Source organism: Colias croceus, chromosome 20 (assembly GCF_905220415.1).
Source record: "Colias croceus chromosome 20, ilColCroc2.1".
Taxonomy (NCBI): domain Eukaryota; kingdom Metazoa; phylum Arthropoda; class Insecta; order Lepidoptera; family Pieridae; genus Colias; species Colias croceus.
The window spans coordinates 1,715,286-1,736,495 of record NC_059556.1 but is presented as its reverse complement, the minus strand read 5'-3'; the positions used below and the strand labels follow the sequence as shown (position 1 = coordinate 1,736,495).

Below are 21,210 nucleotides of genomic sequence, written 5' to 3'. Positions count from 1 at the left end.
ACGGGCATCTGCTGGGCGGGACACGCGGTAGAGTCGTAACCGTTCCCGCAGTTCCGTCCAAAGCAGCGCGATGGAACAGAGTGGGGTTTTAGTCGGTAAAAATCCGACATAACCACGGCTCCATCCCCGGGAGCCGGGGTTATCTAAGAAGATTTCCCCACTATAAAAAAAGGTAGGATTCCTACAGTGGGACTTGGGAGCATTCGTACAGTTGTCATTACTACACTATGCGACACGGTTGCGGTGAGTCAATTGTGTTTGTGTGTGTGAGAGGCCGGTACACGTCTTTACGCTCACAGCAAAACGCGGCGGCAATCGCGCAGCGAGCTTCGCCTGGACGAGTCGATAGGGCGAGGCCACAACACTGCGTTGCGGCGTCGCGTCGTAAAAATCTACGACACCGCAGAATGCATCGTGGAAATTTCCGATGCGACGGCGCATCGTAAAGAGTGATATGCGGCGACGCGCTGCCGTTTAGGACTCCCACACATAAACACGATACGACGTCGCGTCGTGGAAATCTACGTCACGACGTCGTAACGTGTCGATGCACGATACGACGCCGTGACGTTAGAAACTGACGATGCAATCCTGCGCAGTTGTTATTCAAAAATCAAAGATGACGGATGTTGAAGTCGATCATTTAATTACCCTAGTCGAGCAGCGTCCCGTACTGTGGGACAAAACATCTGAAGAATACAAGAATAAAATTGCAAAAACAACAGCTTGGAAAGAGGTGTGCGAAAATTTATTCCCTGGTTTTCAAGAATTAAGTAATCAAGAAAAAACAAAATGTGGTAAGTAATATCCTATATTTTATTTAGTTGCCAACTAAGAGCTCCCACATCACTATTAAAGTAATCACAAAATTCATTTCTTATGTCGGTAGCTCGCGTTCTTGTTCTACCCTCCTGTGTGGATTGTTGTAGTTCAATAAAAGAATCATCAATTATCATATCTTCAAATGTTTCGGAATTATGTAAAACACAGCTTGCTTTTATGATATTTGTGCAAAGATCTAAAGAAACATTTAATGGTCGATGAAATACCCTCCACCTATTAGCCAGGATACCGAACGCACATTCTACAACTACTCTACTCTACTTCTTGCTCGGCTCAAACGATAATTAAAAACTCTTTGTTGTATCGTCAAATGTTTTCCCGGGTATGGGCGCATTATATTATTTGTTAACGGTAAGCCTTCGTCTGCAATAAAAACAAAAGGAAGAGGCGTTTGGGAGCCTGGTAAAGGCTTTGGCGTTGGTAAAGGAAGTTGCCCTTTTAAAAGTAATTTATTCAATTATTATTTTGAATTATTGTAAACGGTTGAGTAACATTCCTTGCCATATGCTCCAATATCAACATATATAAATCTGTATTTAGTATCTACGAGAGCCAACAACAATACAGAATGATAATTTTTGTAATTATAAAAAAGCGATCCGCCATGTTTGGGACTCCAAATACGAACATGTTTCCCGTCAAGTGCGCCTATGCAATTAGGAAAGTTGGCACTCTTGGCAAACTTCTAAGCAATTTTTGTTAGCCGCTCAGTAGTTATTTTCGGTATATTTTCGATCAAAAGATGCTTCCATATAACTCCATAGACTATTTTTACAGTTTTAGCAATAGTAGACGCTCCACGATAGCAGTTTAAGTGCATGTCTTGAAAGGTGTTTCCTGATGCCAAAAACCTAAAATAAAATAAAGAAATAAATAAATGAAATAATTTGTAGTATAGGCATAGCCCACACTACAAATTAAAAGTGTATTCATAAATAAATGACCTATGTGAAGGTATGCATGTGTATATGTGTATCAGTGTGGTGCGTGTATGTGCGTGTGTTGGTGAGATGGGCGAGTGAATGTATTATTTATTTATTTATCTAAACTTAAAATAAAATTGTTTCAGGTAATGCTGTGTTAAAGAAATGGACTGGTATTAAAGATAACTATGCCAAGTACGTAAAAAAACTTAAAGAAATAAATAAATCTGGAGCAGGCGCTAGCAAACTTAAAGAATATCATTTATATAAACAGCTCCTTTTTTTAAAAAGAAATGATCAAAACGAAACCGATGATAGTATAATAGATCTGGAAGCAAACAATCAGCACTCACAAAAGGAAAGTCCAAAAACAAAATTTAAAAGTCCTTCTCTACCCCAGCCATCACGAAAAAGAAAAATGTCGATACATTTGAAGAAGAGATTATGGCAAAATTAGAAGAACCCGAAAACAGACATTTATCTATTTTTAAAGCGATATTGCCATCTTTAAATAAACTAAATGATCATCAAACGTTAATTTTCTAAAATTCGCGAATATACGTGGAAAAAGGAATTCGAACAGTAGAAGTAAACGAAGAGGCTGTAAGATCTGCGATGAATGAAGCCGTAGATAAGGCTTTATCTATTAGGAAGTCAGCCCAAAAATACGGCATCAAACCAACAACTCTTCAAAGTCGCTTAAAAAGACGGTAACTGTACCCCATCACGTATTTTTAGTTCGAAGTTCACGTCGAATCAGGCGTTCACTACAGAAGAAGAGGCTTTATTGAATAAGTACGTCAAATGTTCCAAGATGCATTATGGGTTAACAATGATACAAGTGAGGAAACTGTTGTACGAATATGCAGTGAATCAGCTGCGCTATCCACCTTTTTTTTTTTTTTTTTTAATTATAATCATCTGCGATCAGTAAATTGACTATGAGCAGATACTTTGGATCAGAATAAATTGGCGGTTGAAGAATTAAGAGCCAGTGCCCTAATCCCCCTTACTAATGTAGCTCGACATTAATATTAGCTCTTTTCAGGCGTTTCATGGGTTTTAGTTTAAGCAATTGCTGTGAGAGGGGATTTGGATGCATTCTAAGTTTTTGTGTGTGCTTTTTGAGATATTTTGTAGCTTCATCCTTAATTGTAGGGGTTTCTAAATACTCATGAATTTCAGAGTTGCGAGTGTACCATGGTGCTGCTGTGAGCACTCTTAAGATGTTGTTTTGCACCCTTTGCATGCACATTAGGTTGGATTCGCTAGCGGAGGCCCAGAGTTGAATACCATATGTCCAGAGGAATAGCCTCAATAATCATGCTACTTAGAATTCATAAAAAGTGTGTTGTGAAATCAATTGTTCCCTCTATAATCCTGTTTACAGTTTCAATAATATCCACAATAAACATGGTTGTTGATCTTATTTAGTTGCACACCTTGTCGATATGTGTATCTTTTAGTTGTTGTGTCACTTTAAATATTTTTGTGTTTGTTGTCTTGAATTTTTTAAGAAAATTTGAGCTATCCACCTAGCTGGAATTTTTATTAACTAAGTAGAACAATGATGCTAATAAAAGTAACTGATCGTCATCCATTTTGTTACTTTTTGTAAACCCAAGACTATATTTTACGTTACGTTACGTTACCTACTATGCTGCCGGCCAACCGCGAACAAAACTCATACTTGCCGGAAGGAAATTTCTGACAAGTGTGCGGTATCGGCGGGTATCAGGAATTTTCTGAGCGAAATATTCTGACGATGTGCGGCCTAAGTGATATAGGTAAACCCGGGGCATAAGATCGTGGGAATTCTATGTATATTCTATGTTAATAAAATAAGTATACATTTTCAGAAGGCGGGTAGTTTATATGAACATTCTGCTGTTTTGGAAGAAAGGTTTGACGAAGATTTTGATGATCCGTTACCATCTACTTCTAAAGGACAAAAACAAAAGACACCTAAAATAATATAGTAGTACAGGAAGGATAACAATTTGATTTTATTTTCAGAATAAAATGCCACAACCAGAAGCATCTGAGGTAAAAAAAAGATCTCGACGTAGGTGACTTCATTTTGGCTGGATTTCGGCTTTCGACTAAAGGCAATAAAGGACGTATATACGTCTTATTGAGGATATTAACCAAGAATTTTAGGCAAAGGAGTCAAATCTAAAAATATAATAGAGAATTTAAGTTCGTTGAAAACGACATTTCATTATAGAAGATATGATTTCATATTTGCCCAACGCCGTGTTAAATAAACAAAAAGACACAGTCATAATTCCTTTTAAAGTAGAGGTATTTGAATGTAAATGATTTTCTATTTTGTTTTACTACTTTTTTAATATGCAAATAACAGATAGTATTTAAAAAGGTCTATAAGACCGTTTTTTTTTTTGCAAAGATAAGTAAAAATGGCTGTTTGATTACCTATTGTAATCAGTTAATTGGTGTGGTTACACCTTAGAAGTATTTAAAATTACTTCGATTTAAATAATTATTAATGCCGGCAATACGATCGCAGTGTTCCCAACGCTGTGATAGTCATGGGGGGCGTCTATCACCTACGGGCGACTTACCATCAAGTGAGTCGCCTGCCCTATTGCTAGGGTTGCTGTAAAAAAGAAAGAAAATGTACGATGTCATCCTTTGATTAAGCTCAATATAAACATCGATAAAACTGTTTTTTCTGACTTTTAATTTTGTTACCATGCCAGTCAATAAAACCACAACAAGGTTCTCAACACTATTAGTTGCAATTACCGGACCCATGTCTAAAAAGTGATTTTGAGCAAAATTTAACGTAAATTTTAGTTTTTTGTTAATTTAGTTATTACTAGGGCATAGATATCAAAATATTATGAATGATGGAAAGGTTTTCAAAACTCAAAGATTCGCTTGTCTTGTACCTAAGCGCAAATCCAATCGCGATGATATCCCCCGAAGACTGGATGAATATTCAAAAATTTGTGCAATTAATGCAGCCATTTGAAGAAATAACAAGAAATCTAAGTAGTTCTCAAATCAGTATTTCATCAGTCATACCATTAATTCAAGTTCTTAAGACCACATTACAACAAGAGACAAAACCTAATACTTCAGAACAATTCATAAATTTTATAACAAAATTACGCGATGAATTTAATTCAAGTGTAAGATTTGGAAACCTAGTCGAATACAACAAATACACTATTGCGACGTATTTGGATCCGCGATACAAATCTTTACGACGTATTTGAAGCTACTTTTGAGTATAGCTTACCAGCCACCGATGGTAAAAAATTACAGGTTTGTCGGACAACATTTCTAAACACTTTATGCCTAGGCTCTTTTACAGTACAGTCATGGGTTAAAAATTCGCATTGTGGAGTAATCCCTAGCCAGGAAGTTTCGACCAGATTCCGAACGCCAAGAACAGGAACTCAGCAAAAACTGTTAGCCGCTTGTAAATTCTTAGATGACATTCCCAAATTACCGTCACACTATGCAAGAAAAGATTACTCAAAGCTTTATTTAGAACAAATATTTCGTTCCCTCAGTGACTTGTACAGTCGCTACAAAGAATACTGTGCTTAAAATGATGAGCCAAGGGTATGCCGTTTTACGTTTGAAAAATTGTTCAAGGATAAAAATTTGTCCTTATATAGGTACGTTAAAAAAACATGTGCGACATCTGTAGTGGGCATGCAGTAGGTAATATTAATACAAGTGATTACGAGCGACATATAAAACGCAAAGATAGAGCGAGGCCAGAAAAAGAAAACGACAAAAAGAAGGCTCTCACTGGAGATTTAATTTTGCTGTCCATGGATTTGGAAGCAGTGAAAGTATGTCCTTATCTTACCGCAAGTGCCTTATATTTCAAGAATAAGCTCACCTTTTTTTTTAATTTTGGTTAGAATTCTTCATGCTCACCTGCCACAATTTCACCGTATACGACCTAGTTACTCATCAAGCCTCCTGTTACTGGTTTGATGAAACGTGTGCACTGTGCAGATCTAACTGCCAGTACTTTTACATATTTTGTGATCGACTATCTTGAAAGATATTGTTTGCCTAACACATTGAACGCCGTGGTGGTCACCGGTGACCACCTCTATACTTTTCCTATGGGCTGACGCCAATTTACGATTTCAACAAATTTTACACATTATATTTAATTGGCCCATATGGTTCAAAATAGCCAAAAACCTCAATCTAAATAATTATTTTTTATTACTATCCAAAGAATTAACAAAATAATTGCTGACGTCCACCGGTGACCACCACGGCGCACGCCGTTGGAAATCTGCATTTCGTTCGCGCGGGGCCGCGGGGGTCGCGGCGCCGGTCACACCCCGCGCCCTTCCCCGGAAGGGCTGCGCGCGGCCGCGCTCTTGACACGAGTTAGTAATCGCAAGCAAGCAATCAAGGTCAAGCGCATCGTTTATTTTTCATACTATCTACATATTTTCGATTTTTTTAGTGACAGTTTTACCCTGGTTACTTCTAAAAGTGAATAAATTGTGTCCTGCCTGACTGTAAGGATAAGTGTGGTGTGAATCATGGATGATTTTGAAGACTTTGAAATAACAAATGATGATTTGACGCAGATTGAAAATATAGAAATTTCCTTGCTCAATAGTAGCTTTCAGCTAAGTTCAGAGTCTGAGGAAGAGTATGACTTACAACCACCTTTACGAAAGCGACGTCGACGAGTTCTGTCCATTAGTGACACGAGTGACATTGAACTTGAAAATGCCGTGCCAAGTACTTCTGGTCACACCGCGTCGCTTCCTGTATCATCTACCGTGTGGCACCAACCAAAAGGTAATCAGCGTCGGATTATCCCCTACACTGAATTCCCAGGATTAGATTCACGAGTAGTAAGAGAAATGATCGATAAGACCCCGGCAGATTTCTATCATTTTTTAGTACCAGACGAAGTATTTGAAATGGTGGCCGATTGTACGAATAGCTTTGCTATAAAAAAAATCACAGGATCGGACGCAGCATCTAAAGCTGCGCGGATTCGCCAATGGAAACCTACATCCACAGCAGAGATAAAACGATTTTTCGGATTGATTATTTTCATGGGGGTCGTAAAATTACCCAAAATATCCTACTACTGGTCAAAAGATGCTGTACTTGGACAGAATTTTCCTCGAACAATAATGAGTCGAAACCGATTTGAGTTGCTGTTGCAAATGCTGCACTTTTCTCAACAAGATGAAGACAATAAATCTAATAGAATACACAAGATTCAGAAATTGCTCGAAGTTATGAACAGGAACTTCCAAAAAAAGTACACCCCTTCCGAAGAGATCTGCATAGATGAAAGCGTGGTGCCTTTTCGCGGACGAATAATTTTTCGTCAATACAATAAACAAAAAAGGCATAAATATGGTATAAAGGAGTTTAAGTTATGTACCATTCCTGGTTATACATATAAAATAAATGTATACGCAGGAAAGAATAACGATGAAGTCAATACTACACCGTTGAACGTCGTTATGTCTTTATGCAGCGATCTTCTATACAAGGGACATACGCTAGTGACCGACAACTGGTACACCAGTATAGATCTTGCCAAAAAACTTCTGGATGCAGAGACTCATCTCGTAGGCACGATTCGGAAGAACCGGAAGCATCTGCCAAAGGATGTAGTAAATGCTAAACTGAAGCGAGGACAATTCGTGGCGAAGGAAAGCGAAGAGGGCATAACTGTAATGAAGTGGAAGGATAAAAGAGACGTCCTTTTGCTGTCCACAAAACACTCAGTGCGATTCCAAAATGTCCGAAAACGTAACAAAGTTACTTCTAAACCAAAAATAGTCATTGATTATAACGTTGCTAAAGGAGCTGTAGATATGCTCGATCTGCTGGCTGCTTACTCAACTCCACTGAGGAAATCGATAAAATGGTACAAGAAATATGCAATCAACCTTCTCCTAAACACAGCAGTGGTCAATGCACTGGTCTTGTACCAAAGCGTTACTGGCAAGAAAATACAAATGGCAGACTTCCGGCTGGAATTACTGAAGTCATTTTGCAGCCAACAAGATGTTCCAGTTGGAAGACCTAGAAGAATGATACACAAACTGCAACAAAAAGAAGGGCAAGCCAGAACAAGCAGGCGGGCATGTGTGAACTGTTACAAAATTAACGCAGCTACTTACGGCAGAAAGTTGGCTAAAAACAAGACTAAAAAGGTGAGAACGTTTTGTCCACAATGCCCGGAGAAACCTTTTCTATGCATATCTTGCTTCAATGTGCTTCATAATAATTGACCAATTTTTTACCCGACTTCGCGACGAAGAAGACTGATTTCATTTATTCGCCAAATATTTTTTTTTGAGTTATTTTAAGTTTTTTTCGAAGTTTGTTTAGTTTATTTTTTACTAAGTCCGAAAATAAGTGCTTGCCTAACGTATAATAAAACGGTCACCGGTGAGCCCCACGGCCTGAACGGGTAGTATTGCTGTCGGTCAACGGTGAGCTCCACGGCCCAAACGGAACAACTACTAAAGTTGAGTCGGCGTTCTATGTGCTAAAGGTATGCCCATAGTTATTTATTCCGATGGGTGCACCTATCAGAATAGGAATAACATACTGGCAAATGCACTGTTAAACATGAGTGTTGAACACAAGGTGAGTATAACGCAAAAGTATTTAGAGCCTGGTCACACACAAATGGAGTGTGACTCGGAGCATGCTGCAATCGAAAGGAAGTTGAAGAACAGAGAAATCCTCAAACCCAGCGACTTCATAACTGTGACTAAAGAGGCACGAAAGAAACCTACTCCCTATGAAGCCATTCATATTTGTACTATAATATTAAGGTGATGAGCAATAATATGTATAATGCCCGGTCAATTTGATTATTTGAATGGGGGGGCCAATTTATTATCAAATTGCACTCTCATATTGCGCATTTTTCATGATGACCGGGCACTATGTATTCTGCCTAGGGATGTAACGATACCGATACCGTTACCGATATATCGGCCTTCGGCCGATACAACATGGCCGATATCAATCAGTTCTAAAAGCGCGCGAAACGAACGACGCGTGCGACGTTGCCGCTCTTAGCGTCGCGCTGTCCTGTCTCCCGCCCTGCGGCCCCAGTGCATGCTTAGCTTTGGTTGAGAAATGTCATGTTTCGCGCTTGATTTACGTGACGTCGACGCTTTTATTTCGTGATTCATTCTGTTTAATTACACTGGTCTGCAAAAAAATTGTTGTTCGCGCTCCTTCTTATTTTTGCACAAGATTATTATAGAAGTGATACTTCTGAACAGAAATTAAGTTTTAAAAAATTTGTATCACGTCTTATTTATTTTCGACGTCTTAAGATTTTTTGTGGTTTAATTTGAAAGAAACCCATTTTTTTGTTCTAAGAATACATCTTTATTTTAATAATTAGGTTTAAATATTACAAATAATGTCAAGAAAACCATTAAAAACTATAAGAAAATATAATTACACATTATTTACATTGTTTCAATTAGTAGTTTTCTTTTCTTTTAATATTTTATGTGGAGTTTCGCGACGAATCGATCAAATAAAATCAGAAAGCTTTGCTGCCAACTTATTATTTGTATTTTACTATATTTTCATTTAGCTTTTCCATATATCCTCTCAAACTTCTGGTGAAATTTTTCATAGTGGTCACCAGATACTCTTTTTACAGCTTTAGTCTGCTTAATTTCATAATTCAAGTCTTATATAAGCTCCCGCATTTGCAGTCCCATAAAGACTCGCGCTTTCAATGTTGCGTCGTTGAAAAATCCATAACACTTGATTCAATTTTGCTTTATGGTGAAATTATACACAAATTTCCATTAATGTATTAGTACAATATAAAAATTTTACCAAAATATTAGGTTAAAAACATCAACCATCACCTTAAAACTTTACTTTGAACTGAGCGCCGCGGAGTCATGATTAGAACTACGGAAGCCCATAAATTCCCTACAAATTAGAGTAAAAATAATGCCTTCAGTAGATATCGTTCTTGCTTTTTATAAATTCAAGTCGTTTTTGTGATGAAAAATATCATATAGACCGAATAAAATAGCTTTATTGCAAGAGAGACTACCAAGCAATACAGAATTTTGAGGTTTTTAAAAACGACAATAAAATAAATTAGACGTTATACAAAAAAAATGAAAGCAGATCTAGATTCAGCATGTTAAAATCTCCATGTTTATCATATTTTGCAGACCAGTGTTATTGGCACTGGCTAGTGAGGACCGTTATAATAGTGTTTCATTTTATATAAAAGAAAATGGCAACGCCATTCAAACGTAAAAGTTCCATCTGGAATCATTTTCTAATAAAACAGGATGATGATACAAAAGCAACTTGTTTACACTGCAATGTCAGCGTTTCTCGTGGTAGTAAGGCAGTTTCATCGAAGGGCTTCACGACTTCTAACATGTGGACACACGTGAAGCGTTATCATGAACAGGAGTTGAAAAACGACACCCCATCTACCTCGAATACTGAGGCCGGTCCGCCGAACAAAAAACAAGCTACTATGGAACAAATTCTGGACAAAAATGTTATGTATGATACTGATGACCCCAGAGCAAAAGCGATCACGCAAACGATAGCTGAACAAATATGTGTAGACATGGAGCCGTTCGATATAGTAAATAAACAGGGGTTTCAACGCACCATTAAGCAGTTGAGCCCGAAATACAAAATGGTTTCCCGTCCGTATATCTCTGAAAATGTGATACCAGACATTTACTGTCGCGTGAAAATAACAATAAAAGAACTTTTGAAAGAACTTCCGCATATAATTGGTACGACTGACTTATGGACTAGCGACGCTTCTTCAATCGTGAACGACTTTATAAGTCTGACTGCTCATGGAGTGAATAACAATTTTGAGCTAAAGAACTACTGCCTAGCAGTATTTCCTTTTGAAGGCGAAAGACATAGCGGTGAAAACATAGCTGAAAACTTACGTGAGTTATTTAAAAATTGGGGTATCGACGAACAGGTATATTTGATAGCTGTAGTAACGGATAATGCACCGAATATGGGACTTGCTGTAACACAAGTGGGTGTGAAACGTATCAGATGTATGGCACACTCTTTACAATTAGTGCTGAAGGATGCGTTTTCAGGAGAAGAGAAAATAAATGAAATGATTACAAAAGCGAGGTCCATAATTGGTCACTTCATTCATTCTACGTCAGGTCGTAAAATCCTTACTGAAATGCAGAAATCTCATAATATTCCTTGTCATGTGCTCATCCAGGATGTCAGCACTCGCTGGGATTCTACCCTTCACGCGCTTAGGAGACTTCTTGAGCAGCGAGTGGCAGTTCAAGCATCTTTACCCCATGTGAAATGTAGAACTGAATTGGTTACAGAAGAGTGGATACTAATGGAACAGGTTGTCTCGGTCTTGTCTTATTTTGAAGAAGCTACAAAGTCCATTAGTCAAGAGTCTTCTTGCTTGTCTGACGCCATACCGCTGATCAACAGTTTGCGAAAAGTCTTAGAACGTATCAAGAACACCTCGGCCATGGATGATAATGCTCATAGCCCTGAATATAATGCTTTTGTACTGAATTTGATAGCTGGGATCAATGATAGATTTGATTGTTTAGAGAATGATGAAACATTTATTTTAGCAACAGCACTAGATCCGCGCTATAAATTGCGTACCTTCACTCTGAAATCTACTATCATGAATGCGAGAAGAAAGCTAATTTCATTAATTACAAATGATACATACAGAGAGAGTCCTAATTCTGCAGATGCGCCGCGACAAAATCAAAATGAGATGTTCTCGCCTCTCGGTTATCTGGTCTGCTTGTCACAGTTTTATAAAAGAAGCAGAAGACGACGAGCCTTTATTAAACATGTCTATTCAGCCTGAGCAAGAAGAGGTAGAATCTTATTTAAGATTTCAAAATATTTCAATCAAACAAGATCCAAAGATCTACTGGCGCCAAGAAGATAAATATCCAAAATTAAAAAAGCTTGCACAAAATTACTTGTCATATCCAATGAGCTCAGTTGCTTCAGAACGTCTCTTCTCAACTGCAGGCCTGATACAAAATGACTTGCGGAACAGATTATCTGCTGATAATTTGAATAAACTTTGTTTTCTTAACAAAAATCTACCAAAAGTAGGCTTTAATTACTGACTTTATGTATCTTTTTTTTAATAACTATGTGATTGATTTTGTTTAAAACTAATAAGTAAGTGTTTTGTTTTTTTATTCTCATTTATTACTGAATTTTTATTAAATAAGTATTTTTCCTTCACAGTCTTTAGGACCTAAATACATACATAATATGGTGTTCATATATTTGAAATAACTTTTAAGTGAGATAGTTTTATGTCTATGTATAATAATAATTATATGCTGTATTGCTTACCATCAGGCAAGATGTGGTCAAGTGCTGGCCTATTTTGTATAAAAAATAATGTGGTTTTAATAACTTTCTTCAAATAAATGTTTTTCTTGTTTTTGATTTGGCATTTTTATTTAAAAGAATACGATTTACAGTTGAATTTCTATTAAATGTTGGTAACTTTTATGCATACCTAATTCACTAGTATTTATTTTTCTACCAAGCCACCGATATCGGTATCGGTATCGGTATCGCCGATATTTTACTACAAATATCGGTATCGGTATCGTATCGGTAAAATCGTGTATCGTTACATCCCTAATTCTGCCCAATTTATCACTTGGTCCATAACATATACATATACTAGGAGTTGTTTCCTTATCTTCACACATTTTCAGTAACATAAATATTTATAAGAATTTTTCAGGTTTGTGTTGGGTGTAAAATTGTGTAAAATGATATCGGAATATAAAATCGTGATTATTAGTTACATACTAGCTGTGCTCCGCGGTTATACCCGCATTTCTTCACTCCTGTTGGTCTTAGCGAGATGATAATATAGCCTTTCTCGATAAATAGGCTATCTGACACCGAAAGAATATTTCAAATCGGACCAGTAGTTCCAGAGATAAACGCGTTCAAACACACAAACTCTTCAACTTTATAATATTATAAATAATAAATAATAATAATATTAAGTATATATTCTTTGTTTTTTTTTTTTTTTTTTTATGTCAGAGCAAGCAAAGGAGCAGGTGGGCCACCTGATGTTAAGTGGTCACCACCGCCCATAAACACTTGTAACACAAGGAGTGTTACAGGTGCTTTGCCGGCCTTTAATGGACAAATACGCTCTTTTCTTTGTTCGCGAAAAGATTATTCCTAGCAAACAAGAATGCTTCTAATATTATAAATGCGAAAGTTTGTGAGGATGGATGGATATTTTTTATTCTTCCCCACAAATATTATTAAACTAATTACAATGAAATTTGATATTAAGGTAGCTGAAGACCCAGAATAAGACTTAGGCTACTTTTTAACCCGGAAACTCACAGAAACGGGAACTATGCGGGGTTTTATATAAAAACGCGGACGAAGCCGTGGGCGGAAATCTAGTACAATATAACGTCAGTTTTATTCTCATCTAGCGTTATAATTTCAATAAAAAACGACAAAATCGGCTCTGCCAAGTATTAAACATTTAATACATTATCCTTATACTACTGTATAACACTATCTTTCTTATCCAACTTTACACTAACACTATCATCACTTTTACATAAATTACCTTCATCTCCATCACACTTTACACTTACACCTTCTTCCTCATTTGATTTAACATTATTCTCTTCGAGTTTTTTCACATCAAGTTTACTTTTATCATCTTCGTCATTTGTTTTAACACTATTTGTTTCTAGTTTGTCATCACCATCACATTTATCATCCACTTTACTAGTTTCATCATCTTCATCATCATCTTCACCCAGTTCAGTTTTCTCTTCAGCCACATCTTCATTTGGTACAAATGAGTGTTTTGCCACTTTCTCAAGCCAACACGCCATAGATTTCCCTTCTATTTCCCCTCTAATCACAGTTGGATGTATTTGTTGCCGCTTGAATAGCTCTATTTCTTCCTCCATGTCGTCCCAGGTCAAACTTTCGTGGGAATCTTTGAACTTTGCATCGTACCGCTCGTAGTGCACCTAAAATAGTTAAAGATATTACTGGAAAATTGTAAATTATTTGACAATAAATTAAGCATTGCATGTAAAATTTGATAAATAAATGAATTGTAATATTTGTTTTAAAAAGTTATATTAGGTTATAGCATGACCGCAGTGGCTGTACCGCGCATATACCTAAAGCGCGGTACAGCGGTTGCGGTCAAGCTATAGTTAAAGACCATTATTATCGTCTGCAATGATGAAGTCTCGCAGCATATCTTTTCATAAAGAAATCAATATAAGAACTAAATCAATATCAGAATCAGGTTCTATATAACTATCTCTTCACAAATTCGTAAGCAGTACAGTAAGTACGATTCTTAACCTATACTCTATACTAATATTATAAAGAGGAAAGGTTTGTATGTATGTATGTATGTATGTATGGTTTTCACGCATAAACTACTGAACCGATTATAATTAAATTTAGCACACATATAGAGGGTAACTTGGATTAACACATAGGATAGATTTTATTCCCACGGGAACGGGAACTACAATACGGCCAACGTAACTTGGCGGGCCTGAAGTTCGCGCAGAAGGCTGCGCACGAACGTTTTTTAGGAACGAAATGGTGGCATGAGGCGACGTGCGCGGGGCGGAGATCTAGGCTAGGGATTGACTCTATGTTAACTCAATCATCCCTTTATTCGATCAAATATCGCAATCGATTTTTATCGATTTGAAATTTATTGATTTTTGTTTATATGAGATACTGAACGAAATAGACTTACAAAATTATTAATTGTTGTCGCTAGTAAAAGAGATTTCGACTTTAATAACAAATAAAAAAGTTAATAACATTTTATTTTCATGGTTGTAAGACATGATTTAGTAATCTCTTTATTTTTATTTATTATTATTATAATTTTTTTGTTTTTATATGTTCATATGTATAATTCTGTAGAGGATTTTTGTTTCTATTTAGTATCTATAATTATTATTTTTCCTGTATAGGTATTATTAGTAATAGTCACGGTTAGGGGACACTTTGGGCTTCTGCCCTGTTGTCTTGTGGGGGGCACTGAAAACCAGCGTTATGCCGACCATGTCGGCATGACATATGCTGAGGGCCTCACCATTTAGGTCGCCACACAAATTTATTATTATTTTCTCTGTTTTGCGTTCTGTTCTTTCTTTTTTTTTTTTTTTAATTTTGTTACTTATGTTTTATGTGTCAATGTGGTGTACCTAATAAATGATTTCATTTCATTTCATTTCATTTCATTTCATTTCATTTCATTTCATTATTTATAAATGACCACTACAATAACGACTGATTCAGAATATTTGAAACCTCTTATAAAATTAAATATAAATATATATCATGATTCAATTTCAATCGATTTGAAAAAAAAATCGATTAATCAACATCCTCAGACACGCATAGTGGACATCCCTTTTAGTTTACGTCGTATAACTTCGTGCATATTCGGCAATTCTCGGTACGCAATTATGTGTCTCAGTCACACGTTAGCATTGGTGTCGTGTTCGTGTCGCTATCTCTGTCTTGAGTACGGGCGGTTACAAAAGTTTTCGTTGATCGTTGTTATTTGTTATTATTATATTGTTATTTGTTAAGTGTTTAGTTATAAATTTGGTCGCGAACAAATTCACGATCTAAGATGCCACCAAAGCATAATAATATGGTTATAAATCGCCAGGCGAGAAAAATAATGTTTGATTTAACGCAGTATTTTAAAAAAGAAAAATATATATACCTATATCGAAAGGTGAGTGAATCCTGAATTCATTAGGTTATTTTTATAACTTTATGCCTCATAGCGGTTTGATATTTATTTTATTTGTACTTGGTCTCTGTATAAGGACATTTTTATTAGAATTTCAGTTAAAAAAAAAATGAATGCCTATAACACTTTTTTTTACGAGTGTACATGCGCGAAAGTTCGCAGAGGCCCGCCAAGTTACGTTGGTCGTACTGTATGTGGGATTTCCTTAGAAGACGGGGGAGAAAAGCTAGTATCTAATATATCTATGAAGTAACAAATAAATCCAGATTGTAATGTTTTTATCTATCCATTTTATTTTTTAGTTTTTTTCTATTTATAATTAAAAATCTATCAAAACGATTTTGGTATAGACAATTTTATTCATTTTATTCAATATGAAAGTTAAAAATTGCTGATACCGAAACTTGCTATTGAGTATTTTTATTGTGTTTTAAATATATAAGCAACATTCTATAGTTCATTTTCATTTCCATTTCGATTTCCATTTCGATTTTCAATTTTATTATTAAAAAAAAACATTCTACAGTATGTATCTTTAGTTTTTTATCACTCACCTTATCCAACATTAGCCCCAAACCAGGCGCAGTGGGTATCATGACCTTGTCCTTGCCGAAGACTCTCTCCATCATCGATGGTTCGGCTTGACCACGAGCTATGACTATCACCAAACCGATCATCTTCCTAATCTGATGCAACATGAAGCTTTGTCCCTGATGGGAGAAATAAAAGTAAATCTACACTAATACTGTAAGGGTGCTTTTCCAATAATGTGTGTGCTACACATCGTAACGAGGAATATGTTTGTAAATAACCATTAGTATCACTTCAAACACTAAACGCTTCTAACTCACTAGACATCCTCGCACAATATAGGTGGAAAAGCAGCCTAAATAGGATTTTTTTTGGTTTGTATGTTGAATTCTATAAGTGCTCATTTAACCAAACCAAGAAAGACAAATGCTTTCCAAACAAACGAAAAAACAGGCATTTTAAACAACAAAAAAAATCGATTCTACCTGCTCAATTGATTTTAAAAATAAGTGTATTTACTGTATGTATATCAATCTTCTTTTAGAAATAATTTCTTTTTTCATATATCAAAAGAAAATACATACCTTTACCAACATTTCTGCAAATTCTACTTCAGATTCAATAAAAGTCCTTTCCATAGAGAAGCTCATCATGTATCTTGATGCTGATGGGTCCTGATAATGCCTGGAAAATTATTTACTTTAGTGACTGTAACCAGCAGTTTAAATTATGAAAATCAGCTGATAAATGATAATAATAATAATCACGGCGATTCGCACACAAGAAAATAATATTTTGATCATTATAAAATTATACTACAGTGGTAGGTAGGAAAAATTATTCATTTAATAGACATACAAAGTATCAATCTATACTAATATTATAAAGCTGAAGAGTTTGCTTGTTTGAATGTGCTAATCTCAGGAACTACTTCTCTGATTTGAAAAATTCTTTTGATGTTAGATATCGCCCATTTATCGAGGTAGGCTATACTCTATATATTATCATCACGCTAAGACCAACAGGAGCTTAGCCACGCGGGTGAAACGGCGCGGTACAGCTAGTATTCAATACTCAAGTAGTTGATAAGGAAGATAAATTTTAATTCAATTAGGATTAATCATATGTAAAGAAATACTACATATGAAAGTGTAGTAATCAACATAATATAAATTAATTCCATTTCATTTTATTGATGCTGCACTGCATTCTTATAAGTATATTATAATTTTCAGAGCAGACATGTACAGCTGCTAAAATAAATATTGACATACTTACTTCTTCTCTGTAAAATTGTGATAACTCTTAGTTCCCTTATAATGGCTAAGCAATTCATTTACAAAGTTCATTTTCTCTCCCGTTATTCGATATAGCTTTCTCTCTTCATCCGTAACGGCATTAGGCTCAAACACATAGGTGGGAAGAGTATAGCTATATGTTCGTGCATTGCACTTTGATTTTGAGTTGAATTTATTTGTAACTCTCTTGATTCCAAACACTCTGATGCATTCCGGTAGTCTTTTGTTAATTTCTTCTGTATTTACTTCTAACGCTGTGAAATAAGAGTTTATGAGATTTTTCTTAAACAAAAGCTGTAAAAGAAATATAATAATAATCTAACGACCAATGGGAGCGGAACAATGCGGGCACAGCTAGTTATGATATAAGATACACACAACCAGGGCTCGGAAACCGGTTTAAATTCTTAACCGGTTTCGGTCATTGACCCCAAACCGAAATTGATTTAGGTTAAAGGTTGCACTTTACCGGTTTTTACCGGTTTATGCGAAATACCGGTTTTTCATTAATATTGGTTTTGGTGGTGAAAATTAACCGGTTAAAACCAAGTTACATAAGGATCCTCGGCCCCCGCTACCCTCGCTCGACGGGCCTGGACGTTGCGAAGTCATTTAGTTACAAAATTCTTAATCGCACTCAAGTTCGCAATTTTAGTTTATATTTGAATTTTGAATTTGATAACTAGATTTCCGCCCGCGGCTTCGCCCGCGTTTGCAAAGGAAAACCCGCATAGTTCCCGTTCCCGTGGGATTTCCGGGATAAAAACTATCCTATGTGTTAATCCAAGTTACCCTCTATATGTGTGCTAAACATCCATACATCCATACATCTATACTTACAAACTATATTTTAGAATAGAATATATTAGATATATTAGATACTAGCTTCCGCCCGCGACTCCGTCCGCGCGGAAAAATTAAGATTTATTTTTTTCTACGTATTTTTCCGGGATAAAAAGTATCCTATTTTATGCCCAGGATAATAAGGTATAATTATACCAAGTTTCATCGAAATCGAACCGTTAGTTTTCACGTGATGCCTGAACATACAGACAGACAAAAATTTTTTTAATCACATATTTGGGTTTGGTATCGATCCAGTAACACCCCCTGGTATTTATTTTGTCAATATTTTCAATGTACAGAATTGACCCTTCTACAGATTTATTATATGTATAGATATTAGATTCACTATATCTTGTGGCAAGCGTTAAAAAATGAGGCAAAAATAATAAAGGAATTAACCGGTTAATTTGGGTGTCAAAACCGTTTGTGCAGAAGTAACCGGTAACCTTAATCATTTGGGTTACTTATAAACAGTTCACTTGTTTAACCGGTAAATGAAGGAACGATATATTTACCGGTATATAATCTAAATTAACCGCTCTTTTCAAACCGGTTCCGAGCCCTGCACACAACAATTATGACAATATACCATTGGGGAAAATAAATTAATCCATCACTACTTTTATTCCTCATCATCTTTTTTGGCAAACAATTTATCTACTTTTAGTACTTATTAGAATTCTATATGAAAATTATACTTACGAAGTTTCAAGGATACAACTTGTCTCGCTGCAGACACACCCTTGTCTGTTCTAGAGCTCCTCTGAAACTGGGCGTTCTGTTGGTTAACAAAATCCTCTTCTGTTATATATTTAGCATCACGTAGAGCGATTAATAGATCTTCTTCTATTGTCTTTACGCCTGGGTTTCTGAAACAAAGTTCACCTTTAGTGCGTGTTCAGAACCTCTATATTTTATATGAAAAGCATGCATGTGTAAGCAAGTTTATTAGAACATTAAAATTAATCATAATAAATTTTTATGACGTGTTTCACATTAAACATGCTAATAAATCACAGATTTTTATAGATTATAACTTAACTGTACCTGATTAGATATTGTAAGTTAAATATTTAAGCCAACCTTATCAATATGAGTGCTATAAAATAATTTACCCAATGCAGTTCTTTAATATTGTTGCAGACTCAAAGAAACGAAACTTTTACCTCACACAAATAAGCAATAAAGTGGAAAATACATACCTCTGCATTCCATAATAGTCTACGCCACAATAACCTAACAACACAGCCATCTTCTTCCTCTTAATTCGTTCAAATGGCTGGTCACAAGTCTTTTTGGCGTCACTTTCGCCATTTTCACTTGTTTCTGTCTTGTTATCGTTAAACTCCCATTGCCGCTTCATACGCTGCCGCTGGTGGTATCTTGTATGCTGTTTATTAACGAGTTCACTGTCTTTGTCCACATTTTCCGACGCAACGCTCATGGCTAACTGTCTTACTTGAATACGACCTTAAAAAAGTTTAAAGTATACCAGTTAATTCTCCAGTTAATCAGTTACCTATAAATTTTTTGAGAATTAAAACGCCACTAAATTTAATAAATTATAGAATAACTTTTTTACACATTCACAAAATTCACGGAATACACGTGTTAACATATAACTTAATACCTGTTTTTATAAAGTTTGCATGTTTAGGGAGATTACTTCTCAGTGTATTAATAAAGGTGTGAAATAAACGGACTGACATACCTAATAAATAAGCACAATTTCAGTTAAATACAATTATTATAAGCGAAATATTCATAACCAAAAACATGACATGATTTTTGTTTGATGAAAATTGACAATTGTAATGACACATAGGCTTGTTGAAAAAATATCGATACATCGGTATATCGATATTTTTAATTCGAAATATCGATATTTTTTGCCGATATATTGTTAACCGATAAATCGATATATCGATATAAAATATCCAATATCGAAAATTGTATCTAAAACGATATTTTTATTTTATTTATGGATTTTGGCTAAAGTCGCTAGAATTCAAAGCCGTAAAACAAATGAAAAAATAACTGTATAGTCTATGACTTGTGTTGACACCACACTTGACAGTTGACAGTTGGCACTTCACTTGACACTTCACTACTTCAGTTGTTCTTTTGTTTCTGGTTTCAAGGTTCGCGTCCGGCGTCGCTAGTAATCAAATTCAAATTCATCAAAATAACCTGTAAACCTGAAAATAACCTAAATCTGTTATCTCGTGAATTGTTTACTGTTTTCCAAATCAGAATTTATTTTTCACGACGTAAATCATGTCATCTTCCAACAGTTCCAGCGGCAGTGCTGTGTGGAACTTTTTTAAAAAGACCTCTAAAGGTAACGTTACCTGCAATCTGTGTGATAAAAACTATAAAACGAGTGGAAACACATCAAATTTAGCGGCACATTTACGAACCGACGACGAGTCCATTGAGGACACACATTGTGACACGAGATTTATATATGTATATTAAGATAAGATTACAATTGATATTATTGCGCTAAATACACTGTTATTTTAAAACCACTTTTTTTTTAATTTTGCCGATATATCGATATATCGATAATTTTTCCGCGATATATCAATGCCGATATTGATATTTTTTTTAAATATCGATGTATCGATATATCGATATTTTTTTTCACTTTCGACATCCCTAATGACACATGTCGGGAATAGATAATAGAGCTTTTGTAAAAAAAAGGCAAAGGCTTATAATCATACAGCCAAAAAATAAGCGTTTTTATATGATTGTCTATAAACTGGATTTTTTTATGTTAAATCATTTTTGTTTTTAGGTTTATTCAAATATAAATATTATATAAACTGCATCGTTATATAATTTGGTATATGATCCATAACTTCAAATATACGCACTTCTAAAATAAATATTGATTTGAAAAATAATTTAATTATGATCA

At 35.5% G+C, this 21,210-nt stretch overlaps 3 protein-coding genes and 2 pseudogenes across 4 annotated transcripts; 3 read left to right on the top strand and 2 right to left on the bottom strand.

Moving 5' to 3' along the window:
* Window positions 1-619: 619 nt before the first annotated feature.
* On the top strand, window positions 620-3,745 carry LOC123701016 (annotated as a pseudogene).
* LOC123700652 lies at window positions 810-1,688 on the bottom strand (annotated as a pseudogene).
* Window positions 3,746-6,316: 2,571 nt separating the features above from the next.
* LOC123701015 (piggyBac transposable element-derived protein 4-like) lies at window positions 6,317-8,597 on the top strand. Its single transcript, XM_045648424.1, has 2 exons — window positions 6,317-7,963; window positions 8,349-8,597. Exons 1-2 carry the CDS (start codon window positions 6,317-6,319, stop codon window positions 8,595-8,597), a joined length of 1,896 nt encoding a protein of 631 aa, XP_045504380.1.
* Window positions 8,598-10,113: 1,516 nt separating this feature from the next.
* LOC123701014 (zinc finger BED domain-containing protein 4-like) lies at window positions 10,114-11,652 on the top strand. Its single transcript, XM_045648423.1, has one exon. It carries the CDS (start codon window positions 10,192-10,194, stop codon window positions 11,650-11,652), a length of 1,461 nt encoding a protein of 486 aa, XP_045504379.1. The 5' UTR covers window positions 10,114-10,191.
* A 1,659-nt stretch (window positions 11,653-13,311) lies between these two features.
* Window positions 13,312-20,096, bottom strand: LOC123700646 (tRNA pseudouridine synthase A). 2 transcript variants are annotated; one of them, XM_045647895.1, is made up of 7 exons: window positions 19,996-20,096; window positions 19,487-19,754; window positions 18,987-19,153; window positions 17,419-17,692; window positions 16,725-16,824; window positions 16,164-16,319; window positions 13,312-13,837 (listed from the first exon to the last, which is right to left on the bottom strand). In XM_045647895.1, exons 2-7 carry the CDS (start codon window positions 19,726-19,728, stop codon window positions 13,355-13,357), a joined length of 1,422 nt encoding a protein of 473 aa, XP_045503851.1. In that variant the 5' UTR covers window positions 19,729-19,754; window positions 19,996-20,096; the 3' UTR covers window positions 13,312-13,354. The 2 variants fall into 2 exon arrangements, with proteins under 2 accessions (XP_045503851.1, XP_045503850.1); XM_045647894.1 differs by having other exon boundaries at window positions 19,915-20,093.
* Window positions 20,097-21,210: the final 1,114 nt, after the last annotated feature.

Coding starts and splice junctions, on each gene's coding strand:
- LOC123701015 (XM_045648424.1), top strand. CDS start 6,317: ATGGATGATTTTGAAGACTTTGAAATAACAAATGATGATTTGACGCAG. Junction 7,964..8,348: donor CTAAAAACAAGACTAAAAAG/GTGAGAACGTTT, acceptor TGCACCTATCAG/AATAGGAATAACATACTGGC.
- LOC123701014 (XM_045648423.1), top strand. CDS start 10,192: ATGTGGACACACGTGAAGCGTTATCATGAACAGGAGTTGAAAAACGAC.
- LOC123700646 (XM_045647894.1), bottom strand. CDS start 19,993: ATGTCAGTCCGTTTATTTCACACCTTTATTAATACACTGAGAAGTAAT. Junction 19,154..19,486: donor GACTATTATGGAATGCAGAG/GTATGTATTTTC, acceptor ACTTTGTTTCAG/AAACCCAGGCGTAAAGACAA. Junction 16,320..16,724: donor TTGCAGAAATGTTGGTAAAG/GTATGTATTTTC, acceptor TTCTCCCATCAG/GGACAAAGCTTCATGTTGCA.